Source organism: Bombyx mandarina, chromosome 03 (genome assembly GCF_030267445.1).
Source record: "Bombyx mandarina strain Sakado chromosome 03, ASM3026744v2".
NCBI classification, from domain to species: Eukaryota; Metazoa; Arthropoda; class Insecta; order Lepidoptera; family Bombycidae; genus Bombyx; species Bombyx mandarina.
The window spans coordinates 5,801,061-5,825,561 of record NC_143210.1 but is presented as its reverse complement, the minus strand read 5'-3'; the positions used below and the strand labels follow the sequence as shown (position 1 = coordinate 5,825,561).

The 24,501-nt window shown below is 36.9% G+C and overlaps 2 protein-coding genes across 3 annotated transcripts in view; one reads left to right on the top strand and one right to left on the bottom strand.

Moving 5' to 3' along the window:
• The window catches only part of LOC114250646 (putative G protein-coupled receptor CG31760), a 74,053-nt gene that overhangs the window by 42,975 nt on the left and 6,577 nt on the right, over positions 1–24,501 (bottom strand). For both annotated transcript variants that reach the window (XM_089739637.1, XM_028184613.2), the window contains exon 2: positions 6,591–6,616. The gene's annotated coding sequence lies outside the window, so the exon portion shown is untranslated. The remainder of the gene's footprint in view (positions 1–6,590; positions 6,617–24,501) is intronic.
• Positions 13,974–15,779, top strand: LOC114250661 (uncharacterized). The gene has a single exon (XM_028184632.2). It carries the CDS (start codon positions 14,543–14,545, stop codon positions 15,323–15,325), a length of 783 nt encoding a protein of 260 aa, XP_028040433.2. The 5' UTR covers positions 13,974–14,542; the 3' UTR covers positions 15,326–15,779.

Below are 24,501 nucleotides of genomic sequence, written 5' to 3'. Positions count from 1 at the left end.
TAATTTGTTTTTAATGGTATATCGTCTCGGAATCATAGCGTGTTAAATTTTCTACTTAGAAGTGTTGGTATGATTGCCTCGTTTATTATTTCTGTGTTTGATTCTCAGTCGAGTTCTGTTATATATTTCCTCTTTTTTTAAATCCTAACATATTTAAACTAGCTCATAACATCAAAACGGGAATTCTGCAATCCACATTGTACGTAAGAACATAAGTAATAACGGTTGTCCCACCCTTCAGACTGAAACGCGTGACTAGTCCGAGTCAGTAACAGTATCTTTGACAATGTAGATGATAACACGTCTACCACCAGTCAATTTCAGTTGGATGAGCGCAGTCCGCTAAAAAATTGCTCAGAGAACGCTGCTGCTCATTGGATGAAATCACCTTTTATGACAAAAACGGGTAGTGGTGAGTGAGTCAAACCGGGTGTGTTGCTAACACTGGCCTTAGCAAAAGAAATGCTTCGCAGAATCAACCACCGGATCGGAAATGCGACCCACTGAGAAGATCCAGCGAGAAACGTGTTTTAATTTGACAAGTGGTGGGTTCGACGAGAACGGTGACCGGTGAACTATCCGAGGCTGATACCGTACTACATACGGAAATTCATGAAAAATGCCAACTTTTTTCCAAGTATTATCGGCGCAGAAGCTCCCGGCAAAAACCACAGCCAGTATACAAGACAACTTGAAACTCTCTACTTTTGTAGAAAGGCAAAATGTAAGTCCTGGTTGCACTGTACGGCAGTACTATTCCTCAAGTCGTATAATTGCTTTGTGTGACAGCATTAAACGGATACTTGTACTTTATCTAATTTAATATAATGTAGTTTCTAATTTGTCATTGTGCTCAGATCGCTCGTAGTCGTCGCAAGTAAGCGTTATTCGCAGATATCATACGCCTCGTGACATTTCTCCTGTTGGATCTGAAATTTCTGTAGGGCTGAAATCTATACTAATAGTATAAAGCTGAACAGTTTGTTTCCCATTGAATTGTTCCCCATCAAAAGATCCAAAAATAAGTCCGCGACAGCATATGTCTATATGTTAAGGTTGGCTCTCTATAACGTTTTTTATGCTAACCAAATTTGTTCTAAAATAAAGCATTATTTGTGAAGGTGTTTTTATAAAAATGATATTCTACGTAAATGAAGAGACGTGTAAAATTTAGCGTTATGCCCAAACTAACTGTTCCACGCGGACGAAGTCGCGGGCAAAAGCTAGTTCAAAATACAATCTTTTTTACTTTATTTGGGTTATGTCTTCGCAACCCATAAATGTTTTTCTACGAATTTTCAATGCGTAGGTCACAGTAATTTTTCGGCTTAGATTTTTTTTGGCTTTTACTAATCATCATTTCAAAAGTGACAAAGGTTTGTTGGAATGAAAACCTTTGGTTGATTGAGGGATTCCAAGCGTTCACATAACAAAATCAAAGCAAGAGATTTTTAAATATAACTAACTACTACTAGTTACTACTACTACTACTAGTTTGATATTCTAATGAGTTGGATATTCAACTAATAACTACGATTTCTGAGTAAGTTGACACGGAGAGGTGATTAAGTAACAACACACTTAGAATAATCCAACTTTAGTTGCCACGTAACTGAGACTGAAACTATGTTCTGAAACACTAAGCTTGATATTGCGTTATTTAGCGTAACACAAGGTGGGCTGTTCATTCATTCACTCAATCATAAGTTTAAGCAATTAAAAACTGTTGAATAATCGACAACGTTGCCGCGAAGTTAATACTATGTCATTATTATATCTCCCGTGAAGCGGTCTCGGCTTGAAGGGTAGAGCATCCGTTCTTACAACACAATTGAGACGACAGCCTCATCTCATAAAGTAGATGACGGAATTGAGATTGTACCACGTCTGGTTAAACACATAATATCAGACAATTTATTATAAGAGACAAAAAAATGCTATCCTAAGTTAATGCACCTTTAATGTAATAATAATAATATTATCAAAAAAAATTAAAATGTATTTGGAATTTAGGTGGAAAAGTTTCATAAAAGAATATTCACAAAAATATCGAAACTTTACGTAGACCTGTAGTCTAGTTTTAGTTATTCCTCATGAAAGCTAGTTCCGGGAGTGGTATAACTCAATTTCCTCCGCACATTTCCACTATCCAGCGAAGCAGATAACGTTGTTAACAAGAACACTGGATGACTTCCATGAATATCGTTATTTTGTTTTAACAAATTGCCTTTCTGAATAAGAAGACTAATTGTATAAAATGTTATGGAAAATTTCCAGTTTGACTTGTGATACTTCATGCTTTGGTGAAATACTTATTTTATAAAAACTATTATTATTCGAATCGAGAATAGTTCCCAATTTCGGCTACTTCTATTTGACTTTATAGATAGAAGAACCGATGGGATTACCAAAAATTCTAATGTCACAGTTAATTTGTGATTTTTGGGTGTTGTATATTCCCTTCTTCTTCTTCTTAGTCGCTTACTTCATTGCTGAAGGTCGAGTCCCTGAAAGCCCTTGGTGGCTCTTTGCACCATCAGCCACCATTTCCTTCGATTTTCGGCTTCTCTCAGGGCGGTCGCAACAGAGAGTCCAGTGAGCGCAGTTACCTGGTCTGACCAACGGTTTCCATAAAATTGCTCAATTAATTCGAGACAATCCCGTCATTTCCTTTTCGATGTCATCGCTAAAAGATAATACGCCCGGTGTACCCGTGATAAGCGATCTGACAATGTCGGTCTTAGAACCCAGCAGGTAGGTAGCAATTTTTCTAAAGAAATACGGAAAGACTTCGATGGTGATGTAATCACACAGTTTAATAAAAAAGAACCCAGAAATTTTCTAATTTGGTTTATTACAAATGGTACAATGATACTGTTATAGGCGTTAATGTTTTAGACAGCCGTTATATACAATTGGCCCTTTGACCCAATGTATTGAAGTGAGAGGTGGCATCTACATCATGAGGTCAATTGGTTCTGGTTACTACTTAAAACTTGCTGGGCCGTGAGCTTGTTTACCTATGCAATAAGTATATTATGACGCAACAGCTGCGGTAGATAGCGGCTTGACTCCACGGAAACCACTCATCATCAGGACGGTATGTTCATTTGCCTACTAGAACAATAAAAAAACCTTCATGACAGAACCACTACCTAGCATCAAACTCTGCAATGAGCTCTGTTGTTTCTGAAGCGCTCTGCAGTAACAGGCAGTATGGCAGTTCGGATTCGAATGGGCTCTTAATATGCCTTATCATCTGTAAATCAAAGGCTAGACATCTTGTAACGATATAATTAAAAACTACCTTTAAATTATTAGATCATAAGGTTTCTTAATTACATAGTGGATTAAAATTAATGTATTTGCTTACTTTAATAACTTACGTACGCTTTTCTTACGTAATAGAAAAGCGGGCTTCAAATATAAAAGGACCAGCTTTTGCCCGCGACTTCGTCCGCGTGGAATAGTTCACAAATTATGCTTAATTTTAGAACAAATTTGGTTAGCATAAAAAACGTTATAGTGAGCCAACTTTAACATATAGACATATGCTGTCGCGGACTTTTTTTTAGATCTTTTAAACAATTCTGTCATACATTATTTTAGCGAAACTTTAACCGTTTCTACAGCGCACGCAGCGGAAGCTCTCAAAAGGGAAAAAAACCCCGATTTTGAAACACCCTTTATTGGTGCTCCGCTTGTATTAGTCTTAGCGTGATGTTATATAGCTTATAGTCTTCCTCGATAAATGGGCTATCTAACACAGAAATAATTTTTCAAATCGGACCAGTAGTTTCTGAGATTAGCGCGTTCAAACAAATAAACTTTTCAGCTTTATAATATTAGTATAGATTGTCAACGAAGGTAACTTTAACGAACCACAGTTTGTCTATCTAAATATCTTTATATAGTTTTACTTTAGAGATATAACAATTGTTATGTATGTTAACGAGGACGGAGACGAGCGGAAGTCACCAGGGTCATGGTTCCTCTGACCTTAGAGCGAAGCTATTATTTTATAGCCTACTGTGTTTGACCTGAACAAGCTAATGAGTATTTATAAGCTCCTTGACCGATTTTAAATCGTATTTTTCAATAAATTGGGAATTACATCACAAGATTCTCAGAGTTGCTAGTGTATGTAATAGTATTAGAAAATTATTAGACTGTAAATCTAGCGTTTAAAACTATTCAAATTAAATTCGTTTTCCAATAAAAATCTTTCAGTCTTATCAATAAAAGCTTCAACTCTTAGAGGGTCAAAAGGAACCAATCCCGACCAATCGAATAAGGCCACCTCGCAACATAATTTCTACAATACAGCTACTTATTTTGATTGTGAAATCTGTTTCCGATGTATTCTTTTTATTGACAGGTAGCGTGCCAAAGGCAAAGTGCCATAGAGCTATCAATTAATAAATGATTTGCCATACTTAATCATTTTTAACAGAGGTATAGTTTGAAGAGTGCGATCTGTTTTGGCCTATTCCAGAGGTTCGTAAACCGTAAAATAGGCATTCACATCGTACTGTCGTTTTACTGGTTTTGAAACGCGAACCCTTCCATTTGCGGTCTGACCCACGCACATAACAACCTCATTACTCTGCATTTGCAGGAGCATGTTCGGATGTCAACCGTTACAAAATTCCATAAGACATAATCTCGTTATGCAAATAGGATCTGGGAATATTCGAATGGTTGATAATGCGGATGTTGTCAGATCTCACTCGAATTCATTTTATCAGAAATGTCGACCTCTTTTGTTTTCAGATTTTACTCAGTAACGTCAAATCGATTCTTTTTCGCTATATTATTTTAAATCTCATTTGATTTCATTTAAGGTCCTAGTGTAACTTGTATTTGAATTTGAATTGATAGTGACGACGTTTATTTTTATTTTAATGGAAGATAAGAAAATTAGATCACGAAGAACCCGAAAATGAACATTCGCTAGAATAGAATCGATTATTAGAAGATAATCGATTATTAAATGTTAAAGAATCGGTTTGCATTAATTGAGGTTAAGTAGTGACCCCTGCTGTTCTCTGTGATGCTTGTGTGCGTCGCAAACATAGAGTATACACAAGTGGTGCAAAAGTCTTGCCGTGAGGTGTGGTGCGTTGATAGAGGCATTACTCAAAGCCACTCATTATTTTTCATGTTCAAGTCATGAGCGCTCCGCACCCACTATTTGCTTCTAATGGTTAGTGCAGTCACTGAATCGGTACTTAATGTATCCAGTTATCCATGACAATAAATACCGGGAAGTATTCAAATCAAGAACAAGTGAAAATAAAACACATTTATTTCATGAAGTCGATATGTATTCGGCAAATGCCGTAAACAGCTAAACGATGCCTTTTTACATTCATAATATCTGGGTATAAGATACCTACTTTCATTGAGGGTGTTTAACAGTCGACTTTTAAGCAATTGCGATTGATAAGCATTCGTTTCCATATTTCTATCTCGTCGTTGACTTTGTGTGTGCGTGCGAAACAATGACAAAATAATATGAAGTCACTATCAATCTCAATGGATATTGCATATCCTACGCACACGCGGATCCGACCTCTTTTTTTGTTCGGAAAGCTGTTATCAACTTCGGAACCAACGAAAATGGGAGCAAAGGTTCGCTTTCACATTCCCATACTTCGTTATAACTAGAGTTGTGTTTGAGATCGTGAATACATCAAAGGGCTATAAGAACAGTCGGTAGGTTGGTTATATCTCTGCCTTTCATGAATATAAATTAAATTTTATATAATTCACGCATTTATTCATTAGGATTTTGGGTAGGCAGAGAACTGTTTTTACTTCGACAGATCATAATAATGTTCAAGTGCTTAAAAAGCCTTCTTTGATTCGCGTTCTCTAAAATTTTTATAGATTCAATTATTTGTTATGAATTTCAAACAAAAGACTTCAGAGAAAAACTTTTAGACCTAATGTTATTTTCCTTTCTGAACCATCATTCACAAAGTTTGATTATTTTATTTACGTAAAGATAACTGTATGCAATAGGGTGTAATTTGAAAAAAAATACGTTGAAATCTTTTAGGACTGTTTGATTTTGCGTCTGTTAATTTCATATCACATAATAAACGCAATATTAAACTGCTGGCATCCTCAATCATTAAGAAATTAGTGAGCCGTACTCATCGAACTTGACAAGAGTGCAACCATGTATAAGTAATCCGTTTACGGATACCCGGCCGAGAGGGGTAACAGACCGGGTTATGTCGGACTCCGGCGCCTCCAGAGAAGAAGAGGGAGAAGAGGAAGACCAAAGTCCTCCTCTTCTTCCAATTCTTACCGGGAGACTACGCCTTGAGAAAGGCGCGATGTATAAGTAATCCATACATCAGCCCGCTGAGTTTCTCGCCGGATCTTCTTAGCGGGTCGCGATCCGGCAGTAGATGCATTCGCGAAGGCGAGGCGCTCGGGCAGCTGTGAGCAAATCCCACCCTTCCAGGCTGAGCCTTTGCTCGCCCGCCTGTCCTGGTGAAACTAGAAAGGCCTCAGGGCTACCAGTACACCCCTTCTTTAATAAGAAATAAAGAAATTACTAAACCATTTTAACTCACCTGATTAATTCAAATCATGCTTAGACCTGAAACAAAGACGTGCTTAATTAATAAGAGCTCGTTGTCTGCATATCTTAGGAATAAAATATACGAGTTGAAAAGGAAAATTCTTTCTACTGTAGTTAGATAAAAAATATAGATATAAATTTTTTCAGCGGGTTTTGTTTCATTTTTCTGTCGATACCAAGAATTAAACTTTACACCCTGCAGATCGTAATACTGTCAATTAGAATTTATCTGTTCATCACTAAATTTTAATGTACATACTTCTAAAAACTACAAGTTTATTTAGTAAACTTAAGTCGGTAGTAAGAATTTAGTACACTTTCCAATTTATTTTATTTGCATTTGTAACTTTAAGCTACGTCGTAATATTTAAAAGGGAAAGCTTGTCGAATAAATGTCATCAAAACTTCGTTACCAAAGTTTTATTATTGTAAACAAAGTACCAAGTAGAAATGAAAACATAAAATAATTATAAAAAATAAAATATATTTTTTTTATATGAACTGTCGAAATTCTGCACACTGTCTAACAATAAGTTCAATAGTTATTGAAATAGAATGAAAAGAAAGAACGCTACATGTAAATCGTCTGAAACGATACACAAATTGAGAGAGACTCCCTCTTCAAAGAGAGACAAAGAGAGATTCAATTGTACCACATTAAATAGTTGAAGAATATATTGAAACGGTAAATAGACGACAAACAGATGGCCAATGTTTCAGAGTAAGCTTATTTAATGTACTTAGTCTTTTTTAAATTATACCTTTCTAAAGTTGATTTCCATTTGCATACAATAAAAACCGGGTGCAAGTCACACAAAATAGTCATTCGTCCCGAAATTATGAGTCCCCGTGTAATGGGAACCAGATACATACCACATTTACATAGTTAATTATATACGTTTAAATACATACACAACTTTTTTTTATTGCATATATAAGTGGTTGTAGGACCACTTGTGAGTCCGCGCGGATACGTACCACCGCCCTGCCTATTTCTGCCGTGAAGGAGTAATGCGTTTCGGTTTGAAGGGTGGGGCAGCCGTTGTAACTATAATGAGACTTTAGAACTTGTATCCCAAGGTCGGTGGCGCGTCTACGTTGTAGATGTCTATGGGCTCCAGTAACCACTTAACATCAGGCTGTGAGCTCGTCCACCCATCTAAGCAATAAATAAATAAAAAGATGAACTTGAATTTTTTTGGGTACGAGGGCTGCACTAAAAGTATCGGGAATGGAATATTTCCACTGTTCCTGTCATATTAAAATCTTTTTAATTGAAAACTCCTTGGTTTTAAAAATCGAATACCATTTATTTATTTAAAAAAAGATTCTCGGTCTTGTCACGAGGTTTTGTCAAACTTGTTTAGTCGTTGAGAAAATGGAATTGATTCGAGAAAATTCAAGAGCGATGATTTATTATGACTTTCGAAGTGGTTTAACACTAAAACAGTGTGTTGACCGGATGATTTCTGCATTTGGTGATGAAGCCCCATCCAAAACCACAATTTATCGCTGGTTTGCTGAGTTTCAACGTGGACGTGTCAAGCTCAGTGATGATCCCCGTCAAGGTCGTCCAAAAACTGCAGTCACCCAAGAAAACGTTGATGCTGTGCGAAAGCTTATTGAGGAAGATCGACATGTGACATACCGCGAAATTCAGGCAACTTTAGACATTGGCATGAGTCAAATACAAATAATCTTGCATGAACAATTAGGTGTAAAAAAGTTGTTTTCCCGATGGATAGCGCATTCGCTCTGTGAAGAGCAAAAAGCGGCTCGCGTTACTTGGTGCGTCAGAACTCTCGAAAGATTCCACGCAGGATCCTTAAATGCTGTATACAACATTGTATCAGGTGACGAATCCTGGATATACGCGTACGAACCCGAAACAAAAAAACCAGTCACGAGTTTGGGTGTTCGAAAATGAGTTAAAGCCAACAAAAATTGTTCGTTCACGGAGTGTTTCAAAAAAAATGGTGGCCACGTTTGTCTCCAAAACCGGCCATGTTACGACTATTCCTCTTGAGGGACAAAAAACGGTTAATGCAGAATGGTATGCTAGCATTTGTTTGCCACAGGTCGTTTCTGAACTCCGTAAAGAGAACTGCAACCGCCCCATCATCCTCCATCACGACAATGCGAGTTCTCACACCGCGCACAGAACAAAAGAGTTTTTAGAGCAAGTAAACATAGAATTATTAGACCATCCGCCGTACAGCCCCGACCTAAGCCCTAATGATTTCTATACTTTCCCTAAAATAAAGAATAAATTGCGTGGACAGAGATTTTCATCACCTGCAGAAGCTGTGGACGCCTACAAAACGGCGATATAAGTAGATACATTTTTTGTATTATAATACTTAATCATAACACTTTCCGTATTTGATCTTACTTTAACTATCGTGGAGTTTAATCGAACTGCGATCATAAAGATTTATTCCCTTTAATGGTCTAAATTAATGCCTTTAAGCTTTTGTTGATGATACTGAAAAACTTAACGTTCGAAATCTGAATTATTCTTCGAGGTCTGGACGAAGTTCAATATTTTTAAAAGAAACTTTATTTACAACTAACAATAAAGTGAATTTACTGCGCGTTCTCGCTCACAAATTGTGATCACGAGCGGCTAAAGTTCCAAAACATCTGTTTAATATTTCCTTCTCGAGTAATTTGTTCGCACCGACAAATTGCCTGTTTAGATCTTACATAGTGATGTTATTTTACAGAAAATATGTTTTATAATTTAATAGTTATGTAACAATGCAGTTATGAGGGTAGACGGATGTTAAATAATTCATAATTAACGTGCTTTTTCATAAAATTGTTAAATAATTCAAGGCAACATGTGGAAAAAGTCCTTAAAAAGGTCATGCCTCGCGCGTTGTTGTAAATTGCTCTAGATCAGCGGTTGACAAAATACGGCTCACGAGCCGCATGCGGCTCTTTGACTTCTCGGCTACGGCTTGTCCGACATGTTTAGTTCAGGCACGGAATATTACTTATTATCATGCCTTATAAAACACGATTAAACATTTTTGAAAGACAAGGCTACATAAATAAATGTTAAAAAATTGTTATCTTCTATCTTCTATATATATACTTATATATAAAAATTAATTGCTGTCCGTTAGTCTCGCTAAAACTTGAGAACGGCTGGACCGATTTGGCTAATTTTGGTCTTGAATTATTTGTGGAAGTCCAGAGAAGGTTTAAAAGGTAGATAAATATGAAAATGCTCGGAATTAAATAAAAAGAACAATTTTGTTTTTCCTTTGATGTGTCCCCCGTCACGTCGGACGGATTCCTTTTGTTAGTTTTAAGTTAATTTAATACAAAAGTTTAGGTCTTTTATTTGTCGATTGAGGTACTACGAAGTCTGCCGACTCAGCTAGTTTTATAATACATTTCTGCTGTGTTTTCTATATTTTGCTCTTTTGATTGACATGGTTAAAGACCACTGCTCTAGACTTGTTGTTTATAAGTACTGTAACCCACAGCCCAGACAGCATAACTTAATTACTGCCACTCACCTCGAGACTTGAAGTCGAAGACTCAATTGTTTTATTGACGTCTGTCCCAGACCCTTCAAAACGGAAATCATGCCTTCATGAATGCTCTGCGGCATGAATAGACTGAATTAGGGTTCCTCACAGTGTTGTCTACCACGAGATTACATCGAATTATCGAATTAACAGTTTTCGAATGTTTAGTCCTCTAATCATAGTAAAGGTATGCTTCGCAATGCACTAACACCTTTTTTTTGCTCTTGTAAGCAGACGATCATACGGCCCACCTGATGGTGAGTGGTTACCGTCGCAATGCCAGGAGCAGAGCCAAGCTGCTGCCTACCGTTAAGTACTCTCCACAAGCCTCGTTTAAAGATGGATATGTCATAGCGCTCGGGAAACACCGTGGAGGGGAGCTCATTCCAAAGCCGGATGGTACGTAACAAAAAATATCTCTGGAAACGCACTGTGTATGACCGCAGTGGTTCCAGGTAGTTCCATGGAGTAGGTTCCATGGATGAACTTTACTCCGGTGGCGGGCGGTGCGATGGTAAAAACGAGATGATGGTATCATCTCAAACAATTCGTCAGAGCACACCTCACACAGCCTGCTAGTCTTCAAAGTCTCCATGCATTATTCAAAACCTATTATTATGTAAATGCTTTTTACTCATGCAGGGTAAAACGTAAAAAGCAAACTCACTCGCTGCGTTATAGACTAGCTCATTTACAATTCATTTTGAGGTATGAGTTCTGAAGAATTTTAAACTGTATCGTAGAATATGTGGTTTAAGTAAAGCAAAGGAGCTTACAATAAAATTTAATTCCAGTGCTGTTCCTTGAGACAAACAACACATTACGATAAATTGAATTTTACTTTTTAACTCAGTTTCGTTAGCTTGAGTTTGACAATGGCGATACTCTTTAGATTACAACCTCGTGCTGGGTGTTTGACTCCGGTTTCCACTTAACACCAGGCAAGTCGTGAGCTCGTCTATCCTAGCTTACATCTAGTACACGATAGCTTAGTAAATTATATTATTCAAAACTTTTCATACGTTTTATGTTTGTCATTAAATATTAAGGACCTCCTCATAAATCACTATTTCGCATTGTAGATCACTTGTTTAATTAATACGGAGCACGTTTCATTATTTGATGCTCACGTGCTGAATTCATTGTCGTTAAATCAATATTCCTAAAGCGAAAATCACTTACAAACGAAAACGGAAAAAATAACCAGAAATTGAGTACAAATCGTGTTTTCCGCGCCGCGCCCCTAACTGAATTGGTTAGCGATTTGATTCTGCATGCGAGATAGTTAAGTTTTCGTATAACGGTTTGGTGTGTAATGTTTTGATGAACTACAGAGCTATTTAATTTTGAGCAATTTGTATAAGTAAAGACGCAAACGACGTTTGAACTTTAGGAGGCGACGATGCTAGTTTTTGAAGTGAAAACTTCTTTAGAATCGTTGTGATTTCAAACCGGATGCAACGGAAAAAACGACAGGTAAGAGACACAAATACAAAAGAATGAGACAGAAATATACATACTATTTAATACAGCGCCATCTGTGAGATTTTTTAATACTAACGTGTGTATGAAAGCTCTTGTAGTGAATTTTAATTTAGGATTATACGTGAAATTAAAATATCAATTCACAGAGGGCGCTACCTTACAATTATTTACTAATGACAAAATTTTAAGACGTTTAGGATAATTGTATTTTAATTTTGGAAGGTTTCACTTCTACCACGTGTGAATTGCACATTTGACATTTTGTTTTTTTTTCTTAAAAGACGTTGTGGACATTAGTATCGTTTTCAAAATTCCAAGGTGATTTATGAGTGTTCGATATTCGAAAATTGTTAACTGAAGCTAGAATTTTAAAATAGTGTAACGAAATATTCATGTGGCTAGAATTGTTGTAATCAATACCGTCTTTACCATAAGGGCACACGGGGCCCGTGCCCAGGGCCCCCATTCTCAGTGGGCCCTGAAAGACAGAAAATTTATCTCACACGCTTATTCTCAAAACATTTTTCTCGGGCACATTACACTTTTTTCACAAATTAGTAATCAGAATCAGTAATCAGAATTACAAGATATACTATGCCTATAATAGAAGATTTTGCTCAACAGACATCCCGAAAGAAACCGTTATCGAAATCGTAACCAAAAAACCAGCAGCATTCTAATATCATTAATGACATATTATATCATACTGTATTTGATTACCTATAATAAATGGTCATCTCAGTAAAAAAATGTTATTATAATTCATTTTTTTTACTTTCCAAAAGAGCCTCAAATTCTTGTGTGCCCAAGGGCCCCATCCTAGTTTAACACGTCCCTGGTTGTAATGCTCAATGGGAAGGCATAAATTAAATAGACATGACCTTATTACTTAAGCTCTAGGTGACACCTTTTGAGACTAGAATTATGTTAAATTACATTAAATATTTGTATTTGCTACCTTCCAATTTCAAACCTTCAGAAGCCTTTCATAATATCGTACTAATTGAAAACTAAAACTCCAGACACGAGCTAAATACGCGCCGAGGAAATTTTTTAATTGTTCGCCCACATTAAAATTTTCAGGATTTTCCAACTTTAATTAAAAGCTTTTAGACTGAAAACACTTCTTGCCGCCAAGTTTTTTAAGTGAAAACACTTTTGGCGGTGACGAACATAATCCAAAGTTTCCTACGTTAATGAAAAGTCATTAAGGAAATAGTTCCGTTAAACGAGAAATTAACGAAATTTTTAACGAGATCAAACGCATAAAAATCCATTCTTAATGTCGTGCCGTCGGTCTGCATAAATGCGACTCTAAGCCGAAATAAAACTATAGATAAATTATCGATTTTGTAAAAATAATCATTTTTGTAATCGGCTTATACGATAGTGGATATCGTATTGTAAAAATTAAGGAATTTTCATCGCGTACTCCTAAAATTACTTACAGCAGCATCCTTCTCGTAGATTCATCGTAGCGACTCAATTTACTATACTGTCAGTACTAGAAACTTAAATATTTGGTTAGGAGCCTCTGGGTCTACGATTAATTTCGGTTCTCTCTCTGCTTTGTACCGTATGTTCCATGGCGAATGCTCTGAGGAATTGTTCGAGATGATACTGTCATCTTGTTTTTATTACCGCACCGGAGTAAAATGCATACTACCTAGAATGACTGCGTTGATCCGTAGTATGATTCGAGAATAATTTTTTATCTTATACCTTCCGGTATGAATTCCCTCTCACCGGTGTTTCCTGATCGTTATGACATGTCTTTCTTCAAACGAGGCTTGCAGAAAGTACCCAGCGGTAAGCAGCAGCTTGGTTGTACCTCTGACGTCCATGAGTGACGCCTGACAGTGAGTACTCGTCATCAGGTTGGCCGTATACTCGTCTGCTTGCAAGGACAATAAAAAAAAACGCTCCATCATTCGAAATTAGACCTTAACAATCTATCTTTTGTTGTTCTATTGGTATGGATATGGAATGGTACTTGTGCTTAAATTTCTTGTGTGTAATTTGTATCAATTGACCAAAGAATTTCAGAAACGCTTCCTATTGTACATTACTTAAACCTGTTTCGATTACGTCACCCTTAAGTCATATTATTTTTATTCATGGTTACATAACAACAAGTAATAACAAAGCTACCACTTAATGGAATCAAAGTCTATCCGAGATACTTGTAAACAAAAATGTGATGTTATCATGCTGACGACTATTCAATGTAATTAAGCTAGTACCGTTAACATGCAAAATAAACCATGACTAAAGGATACTTAAAGTTTTCCGTAGTCACGAAGAACGTGCAACGTTAAAACAAAAAGTAAATAATAAATAGGGTGTTATCACAAAATTAAATGTATTCATTATCTCAAAAATTACTCAATATTTTTTTCAGATTGAATATCGATGAATGTACATTTAGAGTTTTATGTAATTAATAAATCTCTAATAATTATCCATCCGATATTTATAAACTTTTATAAGTAAGAATGCCTATTTATATACGATTTTTCCTTTGTTTGTGCGTCACTGAACTGTAACACAAATTCAGTCAGAAGCCAGTGCTGGAATCTCTCAGCGAACGCTCTACATCAAATAAATGCGGAACCAAGTATATCACCTACTACTAGCACCAGGATTAAAACTATCGCATATTTACATCACGTAGCGAGAATACACCAGAATAATAATAATAAATGTTTAAAAATATCAAAATCGCGATTTATACTACCTATCTGAATGATAAATCAAATTTAAATTATTTTATTGTTTTTTTGTCCACTGTGCCTATAGTTCTAGCGTAACTAAATTGGATAACATTATCTAATCGCACAACTCAGTATAAGTTACCTACATGGTTGAAATTTGTATTCAGTGTTCGAATTTGAAGAGGTGAACATCAAATTTAGACATGAGTTTCAACGAGAAAGTGGTTGTTGTGACAGGATCTAGTTCTGGGATAGGAGCATCGATTGCCATACAGTTCGCAGCTGAAGGAGCTAAAGTGGTTATTGTTGGTAGAAATGAAGTGAAACTTAAAACAGTTTTCGGGCAATGCGAGAAACATGGAAACCAGACCTTGAGTGTCACAGCTGATATGAACAAAGACGAGGACATCAAGAGAATTGTAGATGAAACCATTAACCGTTTCGGAAAAATTGATGTCTTAGTGAACAATGCTGGTATTGGGGCATCTGCAAGCATCCTAGCTGAAAATGCTTTGGAAATATTCGATAAGGTTATATCTACGAACCTCCGATCCGCCGTGTGTATAACAAACTTAGCTGCACCCCATCTTGTGAAAACTAAAGGTAATATCATTAACATTTCTAGTATAGCAAGCTTGGGTGTGCTATCACCAAATAATTTTATTTACGGAGCATCAAAAGCCGGCTTGGATCACTTTACTAGATGCATAGCACTGGAATTAGCAGGAAAAGGAGTACGAGTCAATTCCGTGAACCCTGGACCTGTTAAAACAGATATAATATCTAATATGGGAGTATCAGAATCGTACCAAGAAAAGATTTGGAATATCATGAAGAAAGGAACGGCTCTTGACAGAATTGCTGAACCCGAGGAAATTGCTGATATTGTTTTGTTTTTAGCAAGTGACAAAGCTAGAAGTATTACGGGATCGATATATGTTTCTGATAATGGAGCCCTTTTGAAAGGTTTGATGCCTGCAGAATAAGCAATTATATGATTCTTTTTTCATGATTCAACTACAATTACATGTGTTATTTTAAGAATTTATTGTCCTACAGTTTATGCAAATAATATACTGTATTATATTTTAGGTTTAATAAATGTTCCTATCTTTAAATTCAGATAGCTTTAGTATAATTTAATAAATGTATTAACATTTTAGCTGACTATTTTCTACGGTAGTATAAATATATTTCACCTCTCATTGAATCTATAAAAACAATTAAGCAATTTCTTTGATGACTTTAGGAACGATGTATGCTACCCATCCCTATATACATAGTTTACTAAAAATATTATCTAGCTACCGTTCATAATTAATACAAGACAGAAATTTAAATAAAACCCGGAATCATTTAGTAATCTCCAATCAAGGAATCGCCTTAGATAATGGACGATAACATTATTGTGTAAAAAGATAAATAAATACAATTAATACTACTTATTTAACTTTGGCTACTTATTTAACCTTGAACGGTTGTCATTGTAATCGAACAAATATGAGACTATATTAAGCTTTTGAGTGATGTCGATCTGCAAAGAAAATGAAACCTGCATGTTAAGCTTTCTCTTTCTCTCTCTTTCTCTCCCTCTCCCTCTCTCTTTCTCTCTCTAACCTTAACGCTTTCCGTTCAGACTTTTTCAGATTTTGTCTCAGGAAGTAGATGTGATTACCGTTTGGGAATGGTGCGATGAAAACCAAGTTGCATCAATCAGATTAACGCTTGTTTGCTTAGTCACTAAACTAAGCTAAAACTACATTACCTCAATGATAGTTATTTTCTATCGGAAATATAATGAAGTAAGTACGTCCTTAATAAACCTTATATCGTCTACTTTTTTCATTCAAGCGCTGGAACATAGTCATAAAAGACAGGTTGATTAATTACTTACAAGTTAATTTTTTTTTTGTATTGCTTAGATGGATGGACGAGCTCACAGCCCACCTGGTGTTAAGTGGTTACTGGAGCCCATAGACATCTACAACGTAAATGCGCCACCCACCTCGGGATATAAGATCTCAGTATAGTTACAACGGCTACCCCACCCTTCGAACCGAAACGCATTACTGCTTCACGGCGGAAATAGGCAGGGCGGTGAAACCTATCCGTGCGGACTCCCAAGACGTTCTACCACCAGTGAAATTGTTTTTTTCTCGAAATAATGGCTAAATGGTACTTACTGTTCTAGATGGATGGCTGAATTAGATAACAGGTAGTAAGTAAATATAGTAGATAATAATATTATAGGAAACTATACAATCGTTTGTCATAAATCGATTTCAAAGCTGCAGAAACTGCACTCTTTTTATTTATTTTAAAAATAAAACTGTTTTGGTTTATAACTATAATTTTTGATAGAATCATGATTTATGTACATATGTCGACGTGACGACGAAAGGTCCGTCACTGTCCTCGTCGAAACCGTCGCTTGCGACGAAGGGCTCGACAGGTGAATTAATCCATAGACACAGCCCACTGAGTTTCTCGCCGTATCTTCTCAGTGGGTCGAGTTTCCGATCCGGTGGTAGATTCTGCGAAGCACTGCTCTTGCTAGGGCCAGTGTTAGTAACACTCCCGGTTTGAGCCCCGTGAGCTCACCTACACGTCAAGGAGAAGCTAAAATAGCCTCTCAAGGCTATCAGCATGGGTAGGAAAAAAAGACGAAAGGTTAAATTATTTAAATGGTACGTTAATGTCTGGACTATTGGAGGGTAAGCTGTTAAACGTAAAACTCGAGCTTCCCACAAATAACTGCTAGTGACATTTCAGAACATTATTTGTACGGACTTTAGTTGTAGTAAAAATACTGCCGTCCGACGGCGGATAAGAGAGTAAGTTATATCTTTGACCCAGACGACGGGATAGAAAACAACCGCCGCTTCCCCAAACAAGCCCTCTCGGATCCTTTCGATCTGCTCTCGATATTTTAGGCGACTTTAGTTCTTTGGTCTTATCGAACTCGAGAATTCGACGGGCAACTTAGCCCATAATATACAATCCATTGAGTGCAACTTAATCCATAACATACAATACATTGAGTTTTAAGCCGGATCTTCTCAGTGGGTCGCGATTCCAATCCGGTGATAGATTCAGCGCGGTATTGCTCTTACTAGAGCCACCAAGGCATCGCATATTCGTATTTATACATAAAAAAAACAAAAGCATTATAGCATATAATTCTGTAATAAACGATTTTTTTTACAAGGGCAATATTGTAGACCACGGATTAGATAAATAAGATAAATAACCTTATTTATCTATTCCGTGTTGTAGACAGACGAGCATACGGCTCACCTGATGGTGAGTGGTTACCGTCGCCCATGGACTTCAGCAATGCCAGGGGCAGAGCCAAGCCGCTGTCTACTAATATAGTATAGACTAGAACCAGTATGTATAAACTAACACGTTCTAGAATATATGATAGAAATCAATTTAAATTTCATAAATAATTGGCAAATGACATGTACACAAGTGAGTGCTCTGAGGAATTGTTTGAGATGATTCCATCAGCTCGTTTTTACTATCACACCGCCCGCCACCGGAGTAGAGTTCATCCATACTACCTGGAGCCACCGCGGTCATCCAAAGTGCGTTTCCAGAGATCTTTTTTGCCATCCGGCTTTGGAATGAGTTCCCCTCCACGGTGTTTCCCGAGCGCTTTGACTTGTCCTTCTTCAAACGAGGCTTGTGGAGAGTACTTAATGGTAGGCAGCGGCTTGGCTCTGCCCCTGGCATCGCTGAAGTCCATGCGCGACGGTAACCACTCACCATCAGGTGAGCCGTATACTCGTCTGCCTACAAGGGCAATAAAAAAAAATCACAAACCTGAGCTCTTTTTTTTAAGGTAAAAAATTTAATAGATTTATCTAATTCGAAGCCCCGGTTCAGATATCGGAGCAGTACGCGATACCTGTACTTTGTAATTTTTTTTTTCTTATCTAAGCAATAAAAAAAAAAAAATTATATCTTTTTCATAATTATTTTTAAGCCAGGCGTGAAGTGCCGCTTCGAAACCAACCGATTTACAAGCGAATTTAGCTTTACAATGCAACTGATTGTATGTTGAACATCGTTTGAATATAAACTTTGACAATCCCAATATTTTGGATTTTGGGAAAGTACAATGAAGCTATTGCTTGAATTGCGAAGGTTGTTCTTTTTTTTTATTGCTTATATGGGTGGACGAGCTCACAGCCCACCTGGTGTTAAGTGGTTACTGGAGCCCATAGACATCTACAACGTAAATGCGCCACACACCTTGAGATATAGTTCTAAGGTCTCAGTATAGTCACAACGGCTGCCCCACCCTTCAAACCGAAACGCATTACTGCTTCACGGCAGAAATAGGCGGGGCGGTGGTACCTACCCGCGCGGACTCTCAAGAGGTCCTACCACCAGTAATTACGCAAATTATAATTTGTTGCGGGTTTTTGATTTTTATTGCACGGTGTTATTCCTTCACCGTGGAAGTCAATCGTGAACATTTGTTGAGTACGTATTTCATTAGAAAAATTGGTACCCGCCAGAGAGATTCGAACACCAGTGCATCGCTCGATACGAATGCACCGGACGCCTTATCCTTTAGGCCACGACGACTGTTATTACATTTTAATTTATATTTAGATTTAATTTCTGAATAGATACATATTTTTTCTTATTATTTTTAGTAAGATAAGTGTTTATGACATGATTATGTCAGGCATTGGCGCGTAGATATGTGGGAATTAATGTCACTTTTTGAAGTTATACTTTTTTAGGCGCGTTATGAAAAAGTGATGAGAGTGAAATTTTACGATGCGCGCGCACCGTGACAATTAAAATTAACAGAATGAAGTTGCCCACTAAATCGCTCATTACAATACGACCGACGTAACTTGGCGAGTCTGAATACCTATAGCCGCAGGTGAATTTTCCGAACCGTACCGAGAATTACCGAATTTATACGATACGACGAAAAGGAATGTCCAATATGCGTGTTTGAGGATGTTGTTTAATCGATTTTTTTTCAAATTGATTAAAATTTAAATAAAAAAGAAATAAATTTAATAAAAATAAAGTATAACTTCTTACGCGCGTACATAAGTACACGCACCCTTTTTTTTTCCCTACCTATGCTGATAGCCTTGAAAGGCTATTTCAGCTCCTCCTTGACGTGTAGGTGAGCTTACGGGGCTCAAACCGGATGTGTTGCTAACACTGACCCTAACAAGAGCAGTGATTCGCAGAATCTACCACTGGATCGGAAACGGGACCCACTGAGAAGACCCGGCAAAAACTCAGTGGGCTGTGTCTATGGGTTAATTCACTCGTCGAGCCCTTCATCGCAAGACATCAGCAACGCTAAGGACACTGCTGAATCCCATCCCGATAACTTTTTTCAAAACTAATTCGATAAATAATATGTCATAGCACCCAGGAAGCACTATACAAAGGAAATTATTCCAGAACCGGACGGTACTTGGAAAAAATCCAGTGTGTTGTAAAGCCCATCACGCTTTCGTTGTTGACAAACATGACCAGCAGTGAGAGGTCAACGTGTAGATGCTACTTTGTTGGGATGCTACGTATTGTTCTTTTATGCGAGGCAAACAGTGATTGTGTGCTGCCAAGGAAGCATTCCGCCACTGGCTCCCTTACAGCAACTAGGTGTACGCCAGTACCCGTCTACGCGTCTGCGTCACTTAGCCAACTAACATGAATTGGTCGCTTCGATATTCAAATTCACCTGTCCCAAGGCGACATCCCATCGAAATTCCCTCAAAAGTGGTAAATAGGAAGGGCCATATGGTATGTATACATATTTTAATGGGTTGTAAAATATTACTCATTATAAAACTCGTCAACTCACGGTTTTTTATTGAAAATGGGTCAAATTCCTATTCTGTTTAATATACGTTACTAGCGACCCGCCCTCGCTTCGCTTCGGAAACTGTAATTTATTATTGATTTCTCCGCTATTTAATGGATGTTATTATACATATAAAACTTCCTCTTCAATCACTCTATCTATTAAAAAAACTGCATCAAAATCCGTAGCATAGTTTTAAAGATTTAAGCATACATAGGGATATAGGGACAGAGAAAGCGCCTTTGTTTTATACTATGTAGTCATGTTAGTTCTTGAACGTTTCGAGAACGATATATCTGGCAACGATTAGACGAGGTACTGGTGGTAGGACGTCTTGTGAGTTCGCACGTGTAGGTACCAGCACCCTGCCTATTTCTGCTGTGAAATAGTAATGCGTTTCGATATGAAGGGTGAGGCAGCCTTAGAACGCATATCTCAACGTGAGTGGCGGTATTTAGATTGTAGATTTCTATGGGCTCCAGTAACCACTTACCACCAGATGGACTGTGATCTCGTTCACCCATTAAAGCAATAAAAAAAAGAGAGTCAAAAAAGTTATAACTTTTGATGTATACATCAATATTAATTTCATTTCACTTCTCTGCCCCATTGTCGGTGATTGTGTACTGGTGTCGCAAAAACGCACTTATTATTAGCTGTCAGTCACAGAATAACATGATAGTCAAAAGTTTTGCATTGTTAGTCGACTTGAGCGGAATACTTGGGGTATTCAACCGATATCACGGCACGTACGTGTGTTTAACTTTAACTTGAAGGGTGCTAAAGACTATACGATCCTTAGTATAAGGTGCGTTTGAATACCTGTCTTAAACATTTCCTTTTGATACACGACTGGTTGACAGGCGGGTTGAATAAACGACATAATTGGCTGGCTCTCTCACATTACCTTTGAAACCGAGATGGGTATAGAATAATCTTCTTGATAATCATTTTAATTTGATTTATGTTAATGAAAATGTTCTTAAAGTCACTACGTTTTTCTAATAAATTTATGAAGATGAAAAAAATAGGTCAAAATATGTTCTTCTAAAAGAATAGTTCCTGCTTTGAATTTTCATACTAATTCAGCAATAAATTATTATTACTATTCATAATAATTACCACCAGTAATTATGCAAATTATAATTTTTGCTGATATAATTTTTACTTATACAATATAGTTCCTTCGTCGAGAAAGTATTCGTGAATATATTATGTTTTAATGAAAAATTAGTACCCGCCTGCGAGGTTTGAACTGCGGCACAGTCGCATCGTTCAATACAAGTATACCTGACGTCTTAGCCTTTGAGGTACGATGTCTACACCCACGAACTCCCTGTCCACTTTACGTTTTTAACAGATTGTTAATCTATCAACACCATTGCTTTAATATGTTGCAGTGTAAGAGTTTTATAAAATCTTTGACAGTTGTTACTCCTTGAAATAAATAAAACACCTATGTAAATAATTAATGCCACCCCTGTAAACACAGAATGTGGATAATTTAATATATATACAATATCTGGGATTAATCAGTGGAAAGTACACCAAGAGTTCCAATGACGCTAAGTACAATTGAATGTACTAGTGGAGATCTCAACAAAGACACCTTCTAATGATTCGGACGCTAATAATCCCTCCGTGACCGCTATTCTAGAATATGTCAGAGGTCACGTATCGATTTTAGGAACTTTATTTTCGATTCGCTAAGACCATTTACCCGTTATTAAGCTGTTATCCTATCCCATACACACTACAATGAAAATATCGCTAGCCGCCTTGTCTTTATACACTTCGTACAATAAAGTATTATTGGCTCGCGCTGGAATTAGGCAGAAACATGGTGGAGTTGAAATATCTCAAGCCAAGATGAAGTGACAAGATGACGTTTTGTAGTCTTTGCACTTGCAACTCGAAGATCCTCGAAGGCGACTACGTAAGAAGCCGCCAATTTCTTGTCATTGTTAATGTAAAGGAAAAAAGTCCTAGATGAGTATTTAATGAATAAGTTTTTATTTTCAACATTGTACTTATTTACTTTATCTGGCACGGTAATTACCCTGAAATCGATTTAACGATTTTATTAAAACTTACAACAATATATGAGTCGACTATTATCAAAGCCGGCAATCTGACTTTTGGACAATTATTGGTAAATCAGAAAAACGAATTATTGACTTTGTATTCCATTGGCAGTCACAAAACTCTTCGGAACGACATCTTAGATAAATAACAGGTTAACTATTAACCTTTATTTAATGCAGGTTTTGAACCGTATTCTTTGAAGGAGACGATTATATTCAAATCAATCTGTATTGACATATCAATAACATTTTTTTGTCCAAATGCACAGATTGCCACCTTTGATATAATAGACGACTCATATATCTTGTTGTGATAAATAAACATGCCAGAATTAAAACTATATTCAATATAGAAAATCTTTTTATTAATTAATTTTAATAACTGTACATACATACAGTCCACAAAATAAGAATTTTTGATTAGGTTATTCTCTCATTCTCACCGATACCTTTCGAAAATTATTCTAACGCGGCATAGGAATATGGTTACGACTTCCCTTCCGATAAAGCAGATGATAATACTGTAATGGCGCCTAGCCAAAAACTAGGAAGAGTTGTAGTCGAGAAATGGTCAACTAACAACCGCGGTGGTTGAGAGTTTATGACATGGACAGAATAAGAATAGCCCGTCGTTGTACCGAATACACCGATTATGTTCGCTATAAACAATCAAATACAATTTGTCCATGACAAAGCGGCGTTAACACGAATGTTTCCATTATTGTTTATGTGCCTCTAGTAGAATCAACTAAAATGGACGTTGGCGAGTAAGCACGGCTCAGCACTTTAGGATGTTTTGATTAGTTTGTTTATTCTGTACGTTTGTTTTGCCTAGAAAGTCGATTTTTCCTGGTAAGTCGATGTTACGCAATAACAATTAGTGTAGACTGTTCGCAGCAGTTTATTAAGTATTTATACAACTTAATTATTTTTTTTATTGCTTAGATGGGTGGACGAACTCACAGCCCACCCGGTGTTAAGTGGTTACTGGAGCCCATAGACATCTACAACGTAAATGCGCCACCCACCTTGAGATATAAGTTCTAAGGTCTCAAGTATAATTACAACGGCTACCCCACCCTTCAAACCGAAACACATTACTGCTTCACGGCAGAAATAGGCGAGGTGGTGGTACCTACCCGTGCGTACTCACAAGAGTTCCTACCACCAGTAATTACGCAAATTATAATTTTGCGGTGATTTGAGAATACCGTTTTATTACTTTTTTTTCTTCTTTTTTCAGCTTTTACTTTTTTCAGTTTTCATAAGCAAACGTGTTCACGACACAGACGTTACTAGAGCCCAAAAGCTGTACTGTGTTCACGTGATGTCGAAGTCTGAGTTGCATTGTTCTAAGGCTCTTGTAAGCTTCAAACTGGAACGCGCGAACTTTTCGTGGCATAGATAAAGGAGTCATTTCATATCCGTGAGAGCCCACCATTCCCATTGCACTACCTCCAATCATCCAATATTGACAGGGCCCGTGCCAATTCCTGGCATACGCCACGAATTACAATTTGAATACATCATTATTCTACACAGATTTCAGGAATTGTTCCAAGACTAAAAATTAAAGGGCGAATATAAAGCCTAAAATTTATATAAACTTCATTCTTTCATTTCTCTTGTTCCATAACATTTCAGTGGCTTGTTTAACACAAGCTTAGATGTCCATTGAGCCGTTGAATATTTAATTATTAGCTCCGTTAGATCCTTGTACCTATTAAATATTGTTCAGAGCACCGTATATTTGAATATTCGCAATAAGTATAGTAACACATGCCTAATAATATCAGTCTCAGCGTGAATGCTGTGGGTGTTAACAATATTGAATTTTACTGATTATGTTTAGCAGACGTGACCTTTGTTGATTTAAATTTTTGAATGTTTCACCAGACATTTTTAACAAAGGTTGATTCCGGCCGGGTACCGTAGCCGGCCGAACTTGGACATCAATAAAGTTCACTAGCCACTAAGCAGCTGGATGTTCCAATTTATTCATTTAAATTAAATAATTCATAATTATAAAAAAAAAATGTAGTTTTTTGTTTAATAATATCTATTTTACTGTTTGGTGGGATACACGTATTTACGTCAAAAAAAAACAGTAAGCAATAAATACTCACAAACAACGAAGAAACAAATAAGCGTATCTATTCGCGAGCTACATACATACTACATACATATCTAGTATTTCAATAATACATTTTAGTATCAGAATGTAAAA

Bases quoted from the DNA above. Each gene is read 5' to 3' on its own strand.
- LOC114250661 (XM_028184632.2), top strand. From the start codon at position 14,543: ATGAGTTTCAACGAGAAAGTGGTTGTTGTGACAGGATCTAGTTCTGGG.